Here is a 22,799-nt window from a genome sequence, read left to right as displayed (position 1 = left end):
AATTCTTAATAAAAGCATCGCTACGGAAAGTTGAGATGAAGCACTGAATAATAACTTGAATGGAGGAAAGCCTTCGAAAAATAGGAATTTTATGTCTAAATCGAAGTGTCATAATTAAGAGTTTTTAATTGATATCTCCACTAATTATCATCGGAGGATTATGTTAAATAGCCAAATATAAAGACGGGAAGATGACTAATCCATCGATACCTGGTTCGATTTAATTATATAAGATGTTTACCCATGTGGGTTTTTTGTAAATTTTCATATACGTCATCCCTTAATTTGTTTAGTTTAACATTGTTGAATATCTAATAAATACCTTTGTGCTGAAAATTAAAATAATCAGTTATCCAACGTTTTGGAGCACAAAAATGCAAATTACTGCAGGCACGTGTTTCGGTGGTACAAGGAACACCTTTTTCAATGCAAAGAAGTATGAGCCTCTGGATGAAAAGTCCTCAGGGAAAAGGGCTCGGATGACTTTTCATCCAGAAGCTCATACTTCTTTGCATTGAAAAAGGTGTTCCTTGTACCACCGAAACACGTGTCTGCAGTAATTTGCTTTTTTGTACTTCAAAGCGTTGAATAACTGATTATTTTAATTGTTGACTATGTTTAAAGGGATGGCATATTTAATTTAAAAAAAATGAGAGAATAGAATTTTTAACTTATTTTGTACTCGTGAGGGAAAAACTCATTAATCATTTTTGACATCTTTACTAATAATAAAGCTGAGTCTCTCTGTCCGGATCTCTGTCTGTCAGGATCTCTGCGACGCGCATAGCGCTTAGACCGTTCGGCCGATTTTCATGAAATTTGGCAAAGTTTGTAGCATAAGGGTGTGCACCTCGAAGCGATTTTTCGAAAATTCGATGTGGTTCTTTTTCTATTCCAATTTTAAGAACATTTTCCCGAGCAAAAGTATCATAAGATGGACAAGTAAATTACGAAATTATCATAACGTGGAACCGTAGCATAGGCACAAGCCAATTGGCGAGAAAATTCACCATACATTATTTGCAAATATACATGCGAACCAAAAGACCTTTTAATTTTCTATTACGGGCAAAGCCGTGTGGGTACCACTAATATTAAATAACGTAACAACACATTTCGTGACAAACAAATCAGTTATATCCTACATTGATGTAAACCTAATTCATTGCAAACCGCCGTTGCATTTCATTTAGCTATGTAATAACATTGTTTCCCTCTCTTAGGCAGTTGATATCCTTGTACAAGTACGGAAGAATATCCTGTTCGCTGTGAATTAAGAGGTCAGCTTGACAAAGTGACTGCAAGCAAAATTGATTGATTTTCCAAAAACAAAATCTTTATCCGAATTCCTTGATTTATTAAGATAAATTTGTCTACTGATACAAAATTTTCCTTGCTGCTTAAGACACCGAGGTCAAAGGAAGGTCGTTCACTTTGAATGAGGTTTTGTTGAGTCACTTAAAAATGCATAATTATGAGCGATTACATTTATGCTTCAGCGATTGTCCAGGTTAATTTATTCATCATCCAAAAGCAACTGTTGGCTTCAAATTACTGAAGAATTTATAACTTTACACTCCAAAAAAGAGAGAAACCCTTTTTGATTAAACTTCTTCGATTTTACTGTTGGGGGGGAACCTTCTGATTTTAAACTTTTTTTTCTGTCACATTTCCATACACTCTCTAGTATCAAAATTGTATATTGAAACATCATAATTGACACGATTTGCTTGAGTTGAATCTATGAAAAATATTGAAAAATGCTTACAGTAAAAAAAAAAAAAAAAATGTTGCAAATTTGACATTGCTTGCTGAATAAAAAAGGAATTCTTTTTACTTCCTTTTACAAAAAAGGAAGTATTATATTCGCGAAAAAATAAATCACTCAAAAATCAACTTAAATTTCCATTTTTCTCACCCCGAATGAATGTTCAGTTTTTTCTTCGACTCGACCACAGGTGGATAAGTGCCTAGGAACGTACAGACACCCGAAATATCCATTTTGACGACTCCCGAGTTAATCACAAAGAGTTTTCTCGTGGCGTCTACATGTACGTTTCTATGTGCGTATGTACGTCGCATAACTCAAGACCGGAATGTCCTAGAAAGTTGAAATTTGGTACGTAGACTCCTAGTGGGGTCTAGTTGTGCACCTCCCGTTTTGGTTGCATTCGGATGCTTCAAAGGGGATCTTTTGCCCTTTTTGGGGGAGAAATCATTGTTAATTTCGATGTAAACTCAAGTGGTATTATAATTTGGCAGACACTTGGCGATATATCGCCAGTCTTTTGGTCGCCAAGTTTTGTCGCCAACTTGGAGACAAATTTGGCGATTTTTATTAATTTTTTTATATTTTTATTTCTATTTTAATTTTAATTTTTTTTTTTTTTTTTTTATAATCTGGTTTCAATTTGGCCACTGTTGGTGATATTTAGAGCGTAAACTATTGAATCGCATTAAAACTACCAATAATGAGAAAATGACTTTAAATTGGAGAAAAAGGAAGTCATGTGATGCACACATCAGCTCGTTTTTTAGAACTATCATGAGAAATCTATATATAATAAAGTATCCACAATTTGTTTTCCGAACTATTGCAAATTATTTTAAATATGGACAGTCGTTGGTATACGATGCATTTTTTTTTCTTAATTTATTTTTTCGAATATTTGTATTTAATACCAAAAGTGATTACTCACCAAAGGCGTCCAAATATTTCTCAAAATGCAATTTAAAATTAAAAGTTCTTTTTTTAATTCTAAAACTAGATAAAAATAATGCTCCAAAATAGTGTAATGATAATAAACCTTCTGCAACTAGAATATCAATTAATACCGCTTACAATTTCAGATTGTTTACACCATTCCAAATGGAAGTTGGTGATTCAAATAAAAGACTGTCCTAAAAAATTAATTGGAAATTAGGAAAGAAGATCAATGGGGAAAGTATAATAAGTCAGTTTATTTTTAGGAAAGAGTGTTCACTACTGAGAGAAAAGAAACGAAATAGAGTTATTTTTATTTGAATAGCAAATAATAATGACAACTTTTTTCCACCATAAGCTAAATGGCCAATTTTGTTGGTTTGAAACAGGAAATTTGAAACTGTTACTTTAATTATAAACGCAAATATTGCGGCAAAAATCTTTTTTATGATTTTTAAAAATATACTATTCGGGAACAAGTTCTATGTTGTATTTTATATATGCTTAGATATATAATAGTAAGAAAAAGGAGGACGTAGTTTAATTGCGATTTTCTATCTGTAGTTTGACTTCACAGATGACATGACTGGATTTGATGGATTTTCTTTCTGTTTGAAGATATTTTTATACTAAGACTTTTTGGCTTTTGAGTTTGAACTTAAAAAAAAAAAAAAAAAGTGTTACTTTTAATTGGTATGATGAATAAATATATACTTTTAGAAGCATTAGTTTTCACTTTATACTATATGCAGAACATACAATTATCTTGAATTCGCATTGGATTACTGAAGATTATTTCTATTTAGTTTGACTCTTAAAATATTGAACGAATTACTATCCTTTGTAGGTCAAACAATTCTTGACTCTTTCCTTGCTACGTTTAAAATTAATTATAGGAATAGTTGTTTTTGTATTGAGCTTGCTGTAAAAGACTTATCACCTTTGGAAAATGCGAATACAATACCAGTACAATACAGAGTACATTACAGTATCTGCAAAAATGGGTTTTTGAGGCTTCTGGGAAAAACGCGTTTTGGGTGACATACTAACAATAGGGAAAAGTTGGAGTTAGACGTTTTTTTCGCGATTTTTTTTCATTCGAAACAAATATGCAAGCTTTCACAATAAAGCTAAAGAACAATAGACGCCAAAAATGCAAGGATTTGCAGATTCTGTCCTTCACCTTCTGACGGCAGTATAGCTCAAAAATAAGGCACTGCTTCACATTGATATTTGAAGCAAAAAATCTACTACTTCGTGTGCAAATTTCTACCATACATTAAATTTGGTCATAATTTGGTTGATGTTCCATGGTATAGATATATTACAACACAAGGATTGTTGTGAATCAATTCGACTCCACCTCCTCACAACTATGTAGTAACATAGCTGTGTAAGTCGGTTTAAAAAATGAGCATAGTTTGTACTTACTTTTACATGTATTTAGTAATTGTGTTTAAATAAATTAACTAAAACATATTTTGTTTATTTAACTAGCATAAGTAAACTTTTTATTTTGCTAACAAAGGTTAACAATTATTAATAAGTTTCATTTAGTTCTATTAATACATTTATTTATACTTGGGATGGTTTTGTACAATTTAATATATTTTTGGATTTCAATTATTCACATATTCCTTACTAATTTATTACTCTGAATTTGTTAATAATACAAGAGATTTTATACATACTAGAAGGACATACGCAGTAGTAGATTTACTTGAATAGTTTCGTCTACTGAATAGGGATTAGGATATCAGTTTTACATTTTCCTTTTCTTGACAATTACGGTAATTAAAACCCATTTGAAGTCTTATTCTTCTTTATGTTAAGAAACTTCTTTCATAATTTTTGAGGAGGAAAGACTTTGAGAGCTATCATAGTCTTCTATGCGAGCCTACTAAGGGCAAGGTGAGCTCTTTGGTCAGATTGAAAATTTAAGAAACGAAACATCAAAAACACATGTTGTTTAAATCATTCAAATAGGAAAGTATCAAAATAAATAAGTTATTAACGCAAGGTCATTGCGTTTCTGAGTAAACTAGTGGTACCCGCACGGCCTTGCCCGTAATAGAAAAATTGAAAGGTCATTTGGTTCGCCTGTATATTTACAAATAATGTATGGTGAATTTTCTCGCCAATTGGCATGTACCCATGTTGCGGTTCCACGTTATGATAATTTCGTATCTCGCCAATTGGCTTGTGCCCATGTTACAGTTCCACGTTATGATGATTTCGTAAATAATGTATGGTGAATTTTCTCGCCAATTGGCTTGTGCCCATGTTACGGTTCCACGTTATGATAATTTCGTATCTCGCCAATTGGCTTGTGTCCATGTTACGGTTCCACGTTATGATAATTTCGTATCTCGCCAATTGGCTTGTGCCCATGTTACGGTTCCACGTTATGATAATTTCGTAATTTACTCGTCCGTCTTATGATAATTTTGTTCTTAAAATTGGAATAGAAAAAGAAGCACATCGAATTTTCGAAAAATCGCTTCGAGGTGCACACCCCCATGCTTCAAACTAACTTTGTGCCAAATTTCATGAAAATCGGCCGAACGGACTAGGTGCTATGCGCGTCACAGAGATCCAGACATCCTACAGACATCCTCCGGACAGAAAGACTTTCAGCTTTATTATTAGTAAAGATAAAGATTGCAACAATGATTGCCATTCGGGGGTAACGTTCTTAAAATATTTAAGTAGATTTGACTTTGAAAAAAAAAAATCCCAGAGAGTCGAGTGCTGCGATCTCCCACAAGGTTATGATATAAGTTTTCTAAGCTTTCTTTTACAAACGAGCTGATGTGTGCATCACATGACTTCCTTTTACTCCAATTTAATGTCATTTCCCCATTATTCGCTATTTTAATGTGATTCAATATTTATTCTCTAAATATCACCAACAATGGCCAAATTGAAACCAAAAAAAAAAACTCCGCCAAATTTGTCGCCAAGTTGGCGACAAAACTTGGCGACCAAAAGACTGGCGATATATCGCCAAGTGTCCGACAAATTATAACGCCACTTGAGTTTACATCGAAATTAACAATGATTTCCCCCCAAAAAGGTGCAAAAGACCCCCTTAGGAACATCCGGAAGCAACCAAAAGGGGAGGTGCACAACTAGACCCCACTACGAGTCTATGTACCAAATTTCAACTTTCTAGGACATACCATTTTTGAGTTATGCGAGATACATACGCACATACGCACATACACACATACGCACATACATACAGACGTCACGAGAAAAGTCGTTGTAATTACCTCGGTGATGGTCAAAATGGATATTTCGCGTGTCTATACATTCTTAGGCACTTTTCCGCATGTGGTCGAATCGAAAAAAAAACTCAACATTCATTTGGGGGTGAGCAAAATGGAAATTAAGGGCGATTTTTGAGTGAAAATTTTTTCGCTAATACAATACTTCCTTTTTTGTAAAAGGAAGTAAAAGAGAGAGAGAGAGAGAGAAAGTTGCTAATATTGCACACTGCTTATTGCATCATTGCATCATTCTGAACTTACTAGTTAGAAACTGTTTCAGAGAATTGCTCCTCCTGAATTGAAACATTCTATGGAAAATATTAAATGGTTGAAATCTTGTGATGTTGTTAAGTGCACGTGGGGGAGAACTTTTCAACACTTACTTATATTGTGTTACATTCAAGCTTTACTATTTCTACTTATATATTTTATATTGTATTCCATTTCTGATGTGATTTAATGACAGAATAGTTTAACCAGGATAATTCATTTTAAATGAATTCAACAATTATTCTCTCTTATTTCTGGATAATTTTAAAGCAGAGTCTTCCGTTTTATACTAACAAATTCAATAAAACCGTCAGAATGTGAATAGGGCAGTTTAGTGGAGAAATTATGACTTAAAATTATATTTTATGACTGTAATTATTTTTCCTTGAAAGTCCTATTTTAATAACAGTGCATGTAAGAAGGAATAACATGACAAGTTTGTTTTTCAGTTGAAATTTTACATTCAGATTCTCTTAACACACAAAGATTTCGTCTTTGTTGAAGAAACTTTGACTATCAAAATTTCTTAGAAAACTTGTCAAAATAAAACGCTTATTTACTTCTCAAATGTTGTCAAAATCAATGTTGTTGATATTTAAAATTTAAAATTTGATTTTTTTAAGCAGAAGAAGCGATTAAAGAAGACTGAAAGACAAATTTGTTTTTATATCGAAACAAAAAAGCATGCCATCATAATATTGAAAAAAAAAAAAAACCGCCAAGCCCCCCAAAAGTAATAAAAAAAAAAAACAGTCGTTAATCAACATAAAAAGTTCCATTAACATATGAAATCTAGGAATGAGGAGTAAAGCTAGGTACAGCTGTTTCAACCCTGGTGGAAAAGTTTTCGCATATTTGTCACGTTCCAAGTTATTATAACTCCCCCACATTTTTCTTTTTAAAATATTGTTCCACAAACGAATCTATCAGGAAGAACTCTGAAGCACACACCTTTTCTTCCGCTCGTCAAGAACTTCCGGTCAATTCTCGTTTCATTAGGCTATCTTTCTTTTATCTTTTGGTCAAAGTCTCATTCCAGTCTTTTTTTCTTTCTTTCCAAAAGAATAAACCCAACCGAATCCGCAGCCTACAGCGGTTAATCAAACGGTTTCCGGAAAAGCGCGCAAAGGGAGTGGTGAATTTTCCTCGTTTTAATGTCCTCCGCATGCAAATTCGCATTTGCAGAAAGTCGTGCTCATGAATAAATGAAAACACATTTCTGGCATTCGGATATCTACCTGTTGATTGAAGCGAATGGCTGTGGTGAACGCCTTTTTTTTTTCTTTTGGTGTGAGTGTTACATATTTTACATCATCCGGTTAATTTGCTGAACTAGAGCGATCCACAAAAGCTGCCCCGCTACTGACATTTTGGTATGAAATAAAAAATTATGAAATAAATGAATTATTTGTAAATGCAAACAAGAATGCCTCTGAAAACGTAGGGATGATATATTTCACTGCCAAATCGGGTATGCAAATGACCTTATTTCCGAAGAGAAAAATTGTTCAGAAAAATAAAAAAATATAAAAGGGTTTTCGCCATAAACGGTGATAACTGCAAATCAGATAAACACATTCAGCTTACGCAAATGTATTCTATCGAATGTTTCCTCTGAAAGGAATGTTTTTATATAGTTTCGTTTTCTTTCTAATTTCAATAAATGAAAGCATATTTTCGGTTCATCTTTATTCAATGAGGCTATAAACTATGTCTTTGAATGATGAGACCTGAATTGCAAACAACTTGCAATGTATGAAAAATTGCCGAACACTTGCATTATGATGCTCTTTCTTCAATCAGTCTGGTAAAATATCTTTTCAGTTAAAATTCGAGGAGCAGTTTTCAGTGCCGTTTAAATCTGCTGCGTAAATAATTTGTGCTGTATAAAACATTGTTGAAACAGTAATTTCATTTGCAGTTCTATGCTCTTTCTTCAATCATTCTGTTAAAACACCTTTTCAGTTAATATTCGAGGAGCAGTTTTCAGTGCCACTTAAATCAACTGCATAAATAATTTGTGCTGTACAAAACATTATTGAACAGTAACTTCATTTGCAGTTCTATGATCTTTTTTCAATCAGTCTGGTAAAACATCTTTTCAGTTAATATTCCGGGAGCTATTGTCAGTGCCATTTAAAGCATTTGCATGAATGATTTTTCAGTTGTATGCAACATTGTTGAACAGTAATATTATTTGCTGTTCTATGCTCTTTATTCAATCAGTCTGGTGTAACACCTTTTCAGTTAATACTCGTGTAGCATTTTTCAGTGTCGTTTAAATCAGCTGCATAAATAATTCGTTTTATAACACATAGTTGAACAGTAGTCTAATTTGTAGTTTAATACTCTTTCTTCAATCAGTCTGGTAAAACATATTTTCAGTTAATATTCAAGAACCAGTGTGCAATGCAGTTTCAACATGCTGCAAAGAGTTAGAAGAATTCAACAAGATTTTAAAATGCATAGCATGCGATTGAAATAAGTACGTAATTATTATCTGCAATAATTAAATACACGTTTTAAGCAAGCTGAACAGCAATAAATTGTAGTAGCATAAAAAATGCTGTTTAGTTCGAGATGCATCATTAATTATTCATAAAAGTAAAATTATAAAAAAATAATCCACCGTATTACATGCACAATTAACGACTATGTCATAGAAAAGTTACATGGGTACACGAATTGAAGCAAATTTGTTAATTATGACTTCTGTATGTAAAATATGGTTAATTTGAAAACCATGTTGAATTATAAAATATAAGTCCATATTTAAAGTAAAAAAATAAAAATTAGACCATCTAATACTTGAATGTTATCAATTTAATAAATCATTATTCTGGAAAATACATTGAAATGTGTATTTCTTGGGTTTGACAACAGCGCATAGGACGAAGTACGAAACTGGAATTATGTACCTCAGATCTTTAGGAAGAACTTTTACCCTGCATATACACGACTACGTCAATAACCTGATCATAAAAAATTTACCTCTGAACGAAAGCTTTTTTTCCCAATGATTTTAATAAACAAAATAAAATTTTAAAGATGTTGTTTGACCGCGGATGACATAGAAAGGCAAATATTTGTTTTAAAGTCGGAAACAGACGCATCTATTTGTTTTGTATGGATACAAGTTTGCCGTTATCCTCTGCGGACAGTGTTAGCTTCTAAAATAATCAGAGTCTCATTAAAATGAACGAAATATACGCACCAAAAATTTGCTTTTCCCTACTTTCAAAATGAATTATCAGGCCAATTCCATAGCAAACGTGATCAGACAGTAGCTGGCATTCAAAATGGCAATGTTGAAATTTTCTAAAAGCACTACACGTGGTACAAGTTAGAGTCAAAAGTAATAAACATAAGAATTTCAGAAAGATAACGAACATATTAATATTTTATTGATGCATCTGAATTTAAAAATTCTTCCAAATGACTCTATGGCTTAGGAAAACAGCAATTGGTATGAGTGAAACGTTGCAACTTCCGTGACATTCCATCGACATTGCAAATCAAAAAACAAATTGAATCGCCGGAAATATTTCTCGGTCCGTGCCTCCAACCTAGAGACACCTGTTTGATTACTTTGATATCCTCCTGTCAATCTTCACCGAAAGGTAAACCGCGCTCTTAACCCCGTTACGCGGGAGAGGTTATTGACACAGTTTCAAATCTCTGCAGAAAAAAGCGTGAGTTCTGAAAATGGCACGCTCTCTGCACACTCTCCATTCGGTGGTGGTAGGTGTATGCAAAACAGAACTGCCCCTCCCCCCCCCCCCCCTTGCTCCACTCGACTCTCTCTCCTTTTCCCCAAAAAACGAGTTAGAGTGTTCCAGAATAGACGGTGGTCACTCGCGATTGTGGACAACGCCCTGCACGTTGTTGACCATGAGGCAGACAGTGGAAACTATAGCAACATTCCATGGGTGGGAGGGCAAGGCCAAATGTTCAAAGAATTATCAAACCATATACTTGAACTGACACATAATATAATAATTGTGAGGATTGAATAAGAAATTAGTATCTTCTTGGTATCAGTCAAATCTTAGCACTTTAAGTTTTAAAGAAAAATGTAGGCTACTACTAACTACGGTCAAGGTTGCTGAAAGTTTCAAGCGTGGGGGTCAACTATTCTAAGCCCAGTGTTCGATGAATCTGTGCTCTAAGAAAAGGCGAGCCACATGCAGCGCGTAAGATCACTATTTTATTTCGGCAAAAGCTTTAAGTAAAAAGCTTAAGCTGGGTAGGCCTACCAGTAAATAAGCAGCTCGTAATTGTTTTTGAAACATAAGGTATCAAAAAAATTTTCTTAGTTGAAGTATCAGCAGAAACTTTCTTTTTTATTGTAAGAACTTCTGCGGTTAGCTGTTTTACTCTGACAACTTCTGTTTAAATTCCGAGAAGGGTAAGTCAAGAGGTTGTGTATTGGAGGATTTTGTCAACCATCTAACTTGAATTGTAAAAAAGCAGTCGAAAACTTTGTACTATGGAATGAGTAAAAATGACAACAGCGTGTATAAAGTACAAATAAAGTAATAAAATAGAGTTAAAAACTCAGCAAACAACTGTTTTTACTTACTTCATCTAACTTGAAGTCAGAATATTAAACACTGGTACATGTTTTCCCATACAGTCCTCCAAAGTAGCACTAACGGTTGGGAGATGGTTAGTCAACGGTGGAGCTTATGGTTGGTCAACGGTGTAGCTTATGGTTGGTCAACGGTAGGCAGTGTCCACTTTTGCAACCGTTGACCAACAACCATTTACCAACGAAGGGACAACGATCTGCTAAAGTGTCTAACAATTTCCCAACGATGATTCGTCAAAAATATTCACGGTTGGCCCAACGATGCCCAGAAACTGTAGGGCCATTGTTGGCTCATCCTTGCGTTACTAACCTACCATTCCCCACTGGTTTCCGTTAGCCACCGTTGGCCAACCATTTCCTCACCGTGCCGACTACTTGAGCTAGCACGGGATAAGAATAAAAATACAGGTTGTTTCTAAAGTCTTGTAGTGATACAGAAAATGTATCTAAAACATTATTTAAGATTTATGCATTTTTTTAAATACTTGACTCATCAATTACCCCATGTGTACTCTGTAAGAAGCAAGTAGATGGCACTAACAATGAAAATTTAAAATGGCTTTAGTATAAGAAAAAAACTCTTAAGATAGCCGCGAGAGGGGTTTGAGGGTTAACCCCAGTAGTTTTTGTTTTAACTGCCATTGCCAAATATAATATGAAAGTTTATACCCATATACGAACTGCCATAATCAAAGTCTCCCCTTTTAAAAGGTGAATTCGGGCTTCGCTTGTGCCTGACGTGAAGTTGAAAATCGTCTAAATCAATGTTTCCCAACCTTTTGTACATGACGACCACTTTTTGGCCAGTTAAACAACTCACTACTCCATATGTGTACTTCGTGTACCTATACATTTTTGTTTTTAAATTTATATGTAATAAATTCCAATTACCATGCATTTGTGGTAAGTACGAATGATAGAGATATCAATATTTATAAGTTTGCGCAAAATAACGCATAGTACAATTCAATATAACCTTTAATAGATTAGAAACTCATTTGCCAATTTTTTGAGCAAAATATTAAATAGCGAACTTTATTAATGAAGTTAAACCCGATTAACATAAGCTACAAATTAAGATAAAAAGTTTTTTTATGATATCGTTTTAAATGTGAGCAGTAAGAGGTATTTTAAAATTAGTTTCACTTTTGCGACCCCATAAGAACTGCTTCACGACCCTATTTGGGATCGCGACCCACAGGTTGGGAACCCCTGGTTTAAATCATCTCCGAACTACGAAAGATGCTTCCGTAGATATTAACATTTAATTCTTTCATTGTTTGAGACAAAGATTAAAATAAATAGATTTTAAATCTGAAGAGTTTTTTTTTCTTTATCAATGCAAGACTTAATAAACAACCTGAACTTACAGTAAGAGTCAATGAGAAAGTATTCTGAAAAACTAGATAGAACATCATTACAAACCCACGATATGAAACTTTTACGGTAATAAGAGGATACTTGAAGTTGAGGAAATCTTTGGGAGCGGAGAAAATCAGCATGATTTGAATATTTATCTTAACATTTTTAATGGACTCGAGGAAACAATGCATTAAAACGTTCATTGTGCGTGCGCAATTGTTTATCTCGATTAGGATGCAATGACTTTCTTGCATACAAATTATTATTCAAGCAGTCGGTCTTACAGCTCTCATATAGTCAGACAACGGTCCGTAATGGAATAATGCGATTTTTTTGTTTGTTGGTTATAATTTACGCAGTGAAATGTCCTCTCGATGGTGATATAATCTGAATAAGTAGTGAAATAACAGTTATCCAACGATATAATTGACTAATAGTCTATGCCTGCAATAATCGTTGTCCTCTTTTGAATCAAGATTATACCGTTTCTATCACCTAAATCAGAAAAAAATATTTATGAAACAGGTTCACTCTACACCGACTCGGGATTTAACGGTCATACTTACAGTTCGGTAGCCTAATGTGCCTGGGCTAATCATATGCGATAAGCAGTGTTCTACGAAAACGGTTTTGTTTCAAATGCGTATTTTCAATTGGGTTTGGAAGAAACAACGTCTACGATTTTGATAACATCTCAAAATAGTTGAAGAAAAGTAGGAACACATGTTCTCAACTTTTAAACGACGTAATGCTTGTGCATATCAATTTTTTTTTTTTTTTTTGTCCCCCCCCCCGACACCCTTAAACGTTCATTTTGCAAGTATTTCCAATTATGACCATGTTTCAGTCACTGTTAATTTTTAACTCCCCACCCATTAACTGTACATCATTTTAATCTTGAAGAGCTATTCTTTAAAACTAATATATTTAGGACTATTTAGAAAACATTTATTTTTAAGAAAATCTCTAAAATTTGAAAATAATTGAACGGAAGTAGTAGCACATTTTTTAAACTCTCTAACGGCGATTTTACGCATAAAGCTTTGGAAATATCCATGCATTCTAACAGATTCATTCTGTAAGAGTTTTCTCAATGTGCGACCGTTACTGTGGTTTTATCATCCCATACCAACCACTCGCCCTTATTTTGTTTAATTAATTTTTTTGCAATTGTTTCTCATAAAAGAAATTTAAATCACTAAAGATATGTAAGTTGTTGAGTATTGTTATAAGCTCATCTTGAATTAAGTCTTCATCATAGTCCTTATTGATGCGTTGTTTCAAGAAATGTCCCCTGTAGTTCTCGCACATTGTTGCAGAAAGTAAGCAAAACCAAATCCAATGAGAGGCCATGTCAGCTCGGATGGAAAATAGGGGTCTATCCTTTGAGAGAGCTTGGCACGGAATCAGATCAGGTTTCATTTCAAACTTTTATTGGGGGAAGGGGATCAGGAATCATATTGACGAGGGGCCCGTCTTGGCTCTCGGGTGACCATGAACCTACCGACAATGTTTGCCACAATCAACTTTACATGAACACGACACCGAATTCAATAGTTCATTTGGGGAAAAGTTTTTACAGAAGTTCAATGGCTGGAGAATTTTGTCTCCTTTCTGTTTTCGCTAATTGACTCCAAATTCCATCCCATTCAGTTGCTAATAAATTGTTCTTAAGTCAATTGACTGCACTTTGGACTTGCTGGTCACTAGCAGGTGACATTAAATCATTGGACTTGCAGGTAACCTAGTGACTTAATAAAAAAATGTTGATGCTTGTCGTTGAGTTTCCGCGAGAAGATTCTACCATTTCAATGACTCTTATCTTTCCCAAACCGTAAAAGCATGATGTTCGTGTCACACCCAGTGGTCGCACGAGCAAACAAAAGATTTTTTCTAACCTCCCTATGCTGCTGGATTCAAATGCCAATGATTTAATAGATTTTCCTTGGTTCCTTGCCACCTATAATCTTGAAAAAAAAAAAATCTTTTTTTTTTCCCATGGAGTAAGAGTCACTAACAAAGACAACAAATTTCGAGCACTCCTTGAACTTCTGTAGAGCAAATTTCACTTTATGTACATCAGTATCATCTTCCGCTGTCAATGCTGGTACTATTCTTCGTTCGCTCATCTCTAAAACTATTATTTGCAGCAATTTTTTCCTCATAATTACAGTTTTCCGTGGAACGACCCTTAATCGTTCCTGGTTCGTGAAATAAAAGGCAAAAGTATGACGATTAATATCAGTATTTTTCGGAACTAGGGTACAGTTAGTAAAATGGGGAAGTGTCCGTAAATTATAGGTACCTACAGCCGACTGATACATATATACACACAGGTACACAGACACACACATATATACATACATGCATATACATATGGTGAGTGGAAGAATTCCTATGATAAAACCGGTTTAATTCCCAAATGTTGTTTGAAGACAACATGACTTGCCTTTTGTAATCTTTGAAACCAGGGTTTGTTTGTTTTTTTTCCTTCTCATGAATTTGGTTTTGGACTTATTGAACTATTTGATAATAATGATTATTTATATGCATAATATTTATTTATTATTCGGGTAGGTTCGAACTGTATTTTGTATGAATGAGATATACGACGAAGTACAAAGTTTACGTTAAAAAAAAAAAAACTCAAACGGTATTTTACCATTATGTTTTCGATTCTAAAAGGAAGAACATTTATCAGCGGGGCGTATCCCTGGGAGTGACGTCAGCAGAAGAAGTCCGAGTACGTACAGCCGCTCCCCAGACCGAATCGGTGTCAAATCAAAGACAATGTCCTGGCACGCTCGAGAGAAAAAGGGGTGTGGAACGGTGCACTCGAACCTTGGAACCAATGCAAATCGAATATATATGAATAAATAACTTCAGATGTTTGTTGCATTTAGCAATTTCATCGCTCTATGTATACATTTAAATTTTGAGCCGAGAACAGAAGCAGAGTAAATGTTGGGAGGTTTGTCATTTATATTTATGGAGGGTACTCAAGTTAAAATAAAATAAATGACGAATGTAAAGCCGCTAAAATCATCATAGCATTCAATTGTTGATAGATGACGTTTGAAAAAAAATAAATACAGAGCATCATTTTAGTTTTTTTTCTATTGTTGATGCTTATGCCATAAAGGCAACTGCACTTTTAACGCAAAGACATCCATGGTCATTTGCAAACACGTGTAGTGAAGAGGACATCGCAAACTACGATGGTTATACAAGTCCTTTGTATTTATACAGAATTCTTGTTTTACTACATACATTAAATTTCTTGCAGGCTTTCAATCAATTCGGTAATATTTTTCTCTGTTATGTCATGATAAAAACGTTTTACTGAAAGATAATAAAACTACCATCCTAGGCTTTAAAGAAATAATTGGAAAATTCAAAGGGAGAGAAGTGAAAGAAAAAAATTAAAGAGAAGAAATAATTACATCGATATACATTTATACCTAAAAAATAAAATTTCATCTTATTTGTACAGGTAATTTCTCTTATAAAAATATTAAAATAACTCATCAATTAAATACATTACGACGCCAAAAAAGACATTATTATATTATTTTGATATCCGCAATTATGTGTCATCCTGAGTTTCACATCGATCACAGTATAGTAAATAACTGTATATAAGTATGTAAAAGAAAACAGAAAACTGAAAAGTTTACTTTTTATGAGATGATTTTAAAGCTAAAACCAGGTAATTATACATAAGTTCAGGCAGAGATGACCCCATAAAGCTTTTAAAACACATTTCAACTTACACCCTTGTGAAAATTAATGGAATCAAGCCATTTTTTTGTTTTTACAAAATCACCTTTATTTACTCGTACATCATTAAGTTATAAAATCAAAATCACCACCCTATTCCATTTTCACCCTACTGAGCATAGAATCAACTACAGTTTTGCACTTTTCTTTGAACTCTTGATCTCTAAACCATGTTTTTAGCAAAGCACAAATCTAAAAGTGACCGGATTGAGAAAAAAACAGCAAAAATATGTAGAAATTTATAACATTTAGACAAATAAGAATATTTATGACGATAAAACGTGAGGTTATAGCACCTAATCAACTGGTAGGCTAAACAGCTGTTATAAACAAAGATTGAACAACCTAAAAAATTCGAAAATTAAACATTCTCAACTTGATTCCATTAATTCGCACAAGGGTGTATCACATTTTATAAATTTATCGTCAGAGTTCTTACAAAAAATCACTTCCTTAAATAGAAAAGTTATAACCCAGGAAAAGTTTACATAGGAATTAAATCTTTAAAATAATTAAAAGGTAAATAATGACAAAATTAAAATCAAGATAACGCTTCCCGTTTTCCTGCTCACTGTGCCTTTAACCTACTGCAGCTCAAAATATCTCCTCATGAATATTCAACGAGGTATGTCCCCTAAACGTTCAAAAATAAACCAACGGGGACGTCTGATTTCGAATTCAAGGACTTCAACTTGTCACAATTTTACAAATTTATCATCAGAGTTCTTACAAAGAATCAGTTCCTTAAATAGAAAAGTTATAACCCAAGAAAAGTTTATACATAATAGAAATTAGACCTTTAGAGTAATTATAAGAGAAATAATGACAAAATTAAATCAAGATAACGCTTCCTGTATACTGTGCCCTTAATCTACTGTAGCTCAAATATCCCCTCATGAATATGCACCGAGATATGTCCCCTGAAAAAGCTAAAAAATAAACCAACGGGGGCGTCTGATTTCGAATTCAAGGTCTTCAACTTGTCACAATTTTAAAATTTATCAGAGTTTTTATAAAAAATCACTTCCTTAAATTTTAAAGCTATAACCCAAGAAAAGTTTAAATAGTAGGTATTAGATCTTTAAAAAAAATATAAGGGAAATAATGACAAAATGAAACCATGATAACGCTTCCTGTTCACTGTGCCCTTAACCTACTGCAGCTCAAAATATCCCCTCATGAATATTCACGGAGATATGTCCCAAAACGCTCAAAAATAAACTAACGGGGGCGTCTGATTTCGAATTCAAGGTCTAAAGAGCAGGGGGCCATTGTCTGCCCCGGCACTTTGAACCCCGTAATCCCGTTAGAAGAAGAATCCAAACTGACCTCGAAAACGAGATCTCAATCCCAGAAAAAGTTTGTTCGTGATCTTCTCCAAATGCGACCGACGCTCCAGTTTCTCAGACAGCTCTCTCGCACACAAGACGACTGGAGAATGCGAGATTAAACGAAAATGGAGATTGGAGAATCGTGTTTCGTGTTCTCTCGCAAGTAGAGCTCGTTCATTCTCGATATCTGTGAGGGAAAAGTGTGACGTGCTTTGAAAGAAAAAAGTTACCTTGGAACACTTTTTAAACGTCTGTTTCCACGTTTTGGGAAATAAATCAGGTGGTTGGAATTTCATTTAAAGAGAAAGCTAAGTGTTTCAGTTTTATTGCTGCTTGAGCTCAAAACTGCAGAAAGAAAAAGCCTTGAAACTGGTATTTCCTTACAACGCATATCTTCTACACATAAAATGCGCTACTTTTGTTTTGTATCTGGTGCTGATATACCCATACTCAAAATAGCCAGTACTCAAAAAGTGAAAATATCAATAAATTCAGAATTAGACATGTTTTGCTGAATGGTATTTCTTAAGTAGCACAACTTTTTAAGTTAATAAAGGGAACTTAAGTAACAAACCAATCAAGATTTATGATGTAATACGAAATTGCGTATGTATTTGGAAATGGTAAGGTCTTAACTGTTACTTGACTAGTAATATTTTCCGTTTTACTATTTCTACTAAAAATGTAAGTTACAACGAAAACTGATTTAAAAATTATCAGTTAAATATTCTGATGTCTTCTAAAAAGTTGGTATGCGATTTTGATTTACGGAACACAACCAATAATTACCGGTTCTTTAAATTTTTCAGTATCGCTTACGAGAGAGAGGAATTTTTAATATTTCAAATTGGAGATAGACGTTAACAGCAAACGAATTAGTATATCTCTCTACGGGGATAATGAATTAGGTACAGATTGATAGAAATGAGATCAATATTGGAGAGTGGTGAGTAATGTTAATATACAGTTTAAAAGTAAAAGAATGATCGGCAGGATTTCAGAAGTAAAATTCCATTATAGCTGAGCCTTTCACAGTCAGTTTCAATACGAGATACTTCAGGTTTATAGGTGGTTGTGAGAATAGACCATGGTGTTAAAGATTAGAAAATACTTCTCTCAAAATTTTGCCCCACTTCAAAAGAAAAAAAAAAAACTCGCTCACTCCAAAATTATCATCAACAAACAAATCTTCACCAGGCCTTTTCTCACCAAGATAAATTCTTTCGGATATCAGAGTCAATATCTGATATAGATCAAAAATATAAATACTAGGTAAAATTTCGTCCACGATCTCTCTGAAATACACCGCCAGCTCAGTCAATTCCAGCCGAGGACTGCAGTTTCGTGCTTCTTATCACTCATCAGCCCGGCATAGGAGTGACTGAGCTGGAGGTGGAAAATATCTTAAGGAAGCCTAGAGTGCCAAACAAACTGGTAGCTAATACAGAATTAGCACTGACCAGACGAGTGACCGAAACAATATTCCTGTCTTCAATATTCGAGTTGAACCGAACCATTGCTTCGGTCACTCGTCTGGTCTGTGCTAATTCTGTATTAGCTACTAGTTTGCTTGGCACTCTTGGCTTCCTTAAGAGGTTTTCCACATCCAGCTCATCCACTTCCTGTGCCGGGCTGATGAGTGCTAATAAGCAGGAAACTGCAGTCCTCGGCTGGAATTGACTGAGCTGGCGGTGTATTTCATGTATTTCTGCCTTAGCCGAGGCTATAGGGCGGTAATTTACTAAATACTCCATCTCTCTGGTTTTGTTAAAGTTAAAGAGGAGCAAAAAGCAAATACAAGACCAGTGTCATCGAAAGAAATTCAAATCAAAGTCTGTAGAAAATTTTAAGATGAAACTTATCTTCAAGTATACAGGTAGCAGGAGTGATCTTTTTTTTTCCGTAACACGTTCTACATTATATGCTAAAAATGTATCGTACATAATGTTTAAAAATTCCTTTCTTCATTAAGTTTATATCTTAACACGACATAACAGAATTTCAAAATATTACGCTTTGTTATGAGTCTCTTAATTTTAATCATGAATCATCACGACGGGGACATACTCATAAAGGGCTTGGTGACTAGTTGCCCTGCAACACGTTAGTAGACGTTGGAGCTCTCAAATAGACTGATATTTTTTTAGATCGATAGAAGAAATAGACGATATTTTTTCTTGCTATTCGAAAAAAAAAACCCCTAAATTACTGCAAGTGATCTAGTTTTTAGTTTTTGTAACGGTGCTCCTAAAATAGAAAATTTAGCATTAACGGTTTGATTTCCTGTTTCAATTCTGGCATATATAGAAGACGTTAAAATTACAGTTTAGAGAGAGAACGACAAATATTAATCAGCGTGCGATTTTCCGTCAGTAACAGAGTTAGAAAGGAAAAACTGCGCATTCATCTATTCTTTTTCTATGACTGTACGAACAGTCAAGATTAACCTTTAATGGTGATTTTCATTATTATTATTATTTTTTTTGAAGTTATATTCCTTTGGCGTGATGATTTTCAATGCAAAAATGGAAGTCATGAAACGGTACAGAAGCGACGTGACACATATTGACAATCATTTGGATAAAACTTGACAATACCTTGCAAATTTTACATTAAAAATAAGGTGTGGAATCTAGAGTTAGTGTTTATTCAATTACTAATTGTATTTACTAAATAATGACAATCATTTGGATAAAACTTGACAATACCTTGCAAATTTTACATTAAAAATAAGGTGTGGAATCTAGAGTTAGTTAGTGTTTATTCAATTATTAATTGTATTTACTAAATACTCAACCAAAAAGTAAAATATTTTAATTAGCATTTAAAAAAAATGTCTAAGTTAAATGACAAATTCAGTGTTTCAAAATGCATTTGTATATTAATGTTTTAATTTCTCTTTCAGGGCTGGACTAGTTTAGTAGCAACGGGACTAGCTTTGGTGATACTATGCTCAATCTCCCAAGCAGCACGTCCACTCAGTAAGTATAAGTTGCATGCTTAGCTTAAAAAAGGGGATTTTAATAACCTCTAATTTAAAAACAAATACAAAAACACAAACTTCAAACAAGCATCGTATTGAAAATGTTTTTGTAAAGCAGAAAATAAAAAAATAAAGAATATTATTACCGGTCAGTAATCGACACGTGAATTTGACTCGATATGCAAAATGATGCTAAGTACAGTCTCACCATATGTTGACTGGAATTGGCAAACGCCCAGTTAAGAAGTCGATCCGAATGAGAGAGAAAAGTAAGAATTTCATGCGCGTGTTCCGCTCATCTCAATGTGACTCTGCCTAATTTAGAGGCTGACATGCATCTGCAAAAGCTGGCCTTCCTGAAATCTAATAGATGTGTCCATTTCCGCCTCTAAACCGGAAGTTTGCTTTTCCATCTGATTGGTGGTCTAACTGTATAGTGAAATAAAAATTCCAAGCTTTGTTTTTAATATTTAGTGGCAGTGCCTTCAACAACTATGTACAGGCACCCTTCGTTGACCTTGCAGGCTTTTAAGGTTCAAGTATTTATCAACTGCTCGAAACTCAATAAAACGCCAGGATTTAAAAAAAAAAAAAAAAACCTATACTACACAATTAGCAGCTACGAGGGTTGATCCAAAAGTAAGGTTCCCATCAATTTTATAAATATACTGCACTGCCTATTCTCTTTGAAATTTACATTGTTAGAAAGAAAAAACGTTTCTCTATTTTTATGCATAATCGCCATCTTTTTCTGCGCATTATTGTCGAAGGTGACTTAGATTTTGTATCGAGTGTCACAAAATCCCACCGCCGGAGTGGGACATGAGAGTCAGCAAATCACTCCGTTCTTGATTGAAGTTCGGAGCTCGAGTCTAGTGATTACCACTTGTTTCCTAAGTTTAAGGTTCACTTTGATGGCCAATGTTTCCGGAGCGACGACAAAGTCAAACGAGCTGATGTGTGTCCTTTTACGCCAATTTAATGATGATAGCGCCTTGGAGTAAGCAAGGAAACACTAAATATTTTCAACCCTAGTTTATTGTGTACCGAAGCAAAAAAAAAAAAAAACGTTTTACACAGATTCATTTCCCCATTATTGGCAATTTTAATGTGAATCAGTGATTAACTCTTTAGATATCACCAACATTGACCAAATCAAAACCAGATTTAAAAAATTTAAAAAAAAAATAAAAAAACGCCAAATTCTTTTGCCAAGTTGGCGACAAAACTTGTCCACGTGTGGTTCCCCCCCCCCCCCCCAAACAAAAACTCAACACTCATTCAAGGGTGAGCAAATGGAAATTAAGGCTGGTTTTGGATTGAAAATTTTTTTGCGAATACAATACTTCCTTTTTTGCAAAAAGAAGTAAAAAAGAATGAAATGCTAGCTCAAGGGGTTGGTGGTGAACTTCTGTGAAACTCGATAAGAAGTGAGAGCGCTGTTGACAACAATGCACAGAAAAAGATCGTGATTATGTATAAAAATAGAGAAACGTTTTTTTCTTTCCAACGATGTTAATTTCAATGAGAATAGAGTGATGAAAATTAGTACAAATTGGTGGGAACGTTATTATGGATCAACCCTCGTATAAGTGATATATGAAGTTTGTAGCTGCATATAAAAAGGTCCTTCCGAAATAAGCCTACTTGTTTGCGTGTTGTGAATAGATACGACGGAAACCAATACAGAACAAATAAGTAAAGAAGGCCTAAATACTAATGCATATTTTTAAGGAGTGTTTCACTCTTTACACCAAAGAAATAAGGAAAAAGTCGGATGTGAAAAATGAAAGAGAAACATGTCCCACTGAAATAAACCCACACCTCTAATGTTGTTGCGGTCAACTTTTTTTTAATGTTAGAGATGCCAGAGACGATATTATGCTGTTTACAGATTCCATTTGGATCGCAGTTGGACATTTTGCTGATTTCAGAAGGTTTTTAGTCCTCCTCTTAAATTAACGCTATGTCAGAGGAAACACAGCTAAGTTAGAGAATAGCACGATAATATCATTTAAGGAAAAAGTTTTTTTCGCATTGACAGATACATATTTAGATCAAGTGACCAAAATGGCAAAAGGCAGTTCGTGCATGAAGAACAAAGTGATTGGTAGACATATCAATAAATGGGCAACTCGTTTTTTTCTTCTAAAGTGAGGTTTTAAAAGCTTTCCTGGGTTGAACTGGCAGTAGTCCCTTCCTTCTCTCCAGTTCCAAAATGAAAATGGTTAAAAGATGCTGTATAGGTCCACTGGTTGTGGGAGTTTCCTTTATTGCGTTGGGTTTTTTTTTTTTTTCATTTCCACTAAATCCAAAAAAGGACTTAGCGCTGTTTAAGTTTTGCCAATTTATTTAAAATAATTACACCTATGTGTTCTAGGTTTTCTAGAGGTGTTCTTGAAGACCAAATATAACGTCATGTTAAAACGAATAAGCATTTAATATTACACACAAAATACACAAGAATGAAAAAATACAAATATCAATTCATCATCGTTATTCGCCA

General features: G+C 34.1%; 1 protein-coding gene across 1 annotated transcript in view; it reads left to right on the top strand.

The window, feature by feature from the left end:
* The window catches only part of LOC129226636 (probable chitinase 10), a 102,192-nt gene that overhangs the window by 36,345 nt on the left and 43,048 nt on the right, over positions 1–22,799 (top strand). Inside the window, exon 2 of the mRNA XM_054861265.1 lies at positions 20,216–20,291. Coding sequence (XP_054717240.1) covers positions 20,216–20,291 — 76 coding nt within the window. The remainder of the gene's footprint in view (positions 1–20,215; positions 20,292–22,799) is intronic.

Source organism: Uloborus diversus, chromosome 7 (genome assembly GCF_026930045.1).
Source record: "Uloborus diversus isolate 005 chromosome 7, Udiv.v.3.1, whole genome shotgun sequence".
Taxonomy (NCBI): domain Eukaryota; kingdom Metazoa; phylum Arthropoda; class Arachnida; order Araneae; family Uloboridae; genus Uloborus; species Uloborus diversus.
This window is presented reverse-complemented; position numbering and strand designations above follow the sequence as displayed.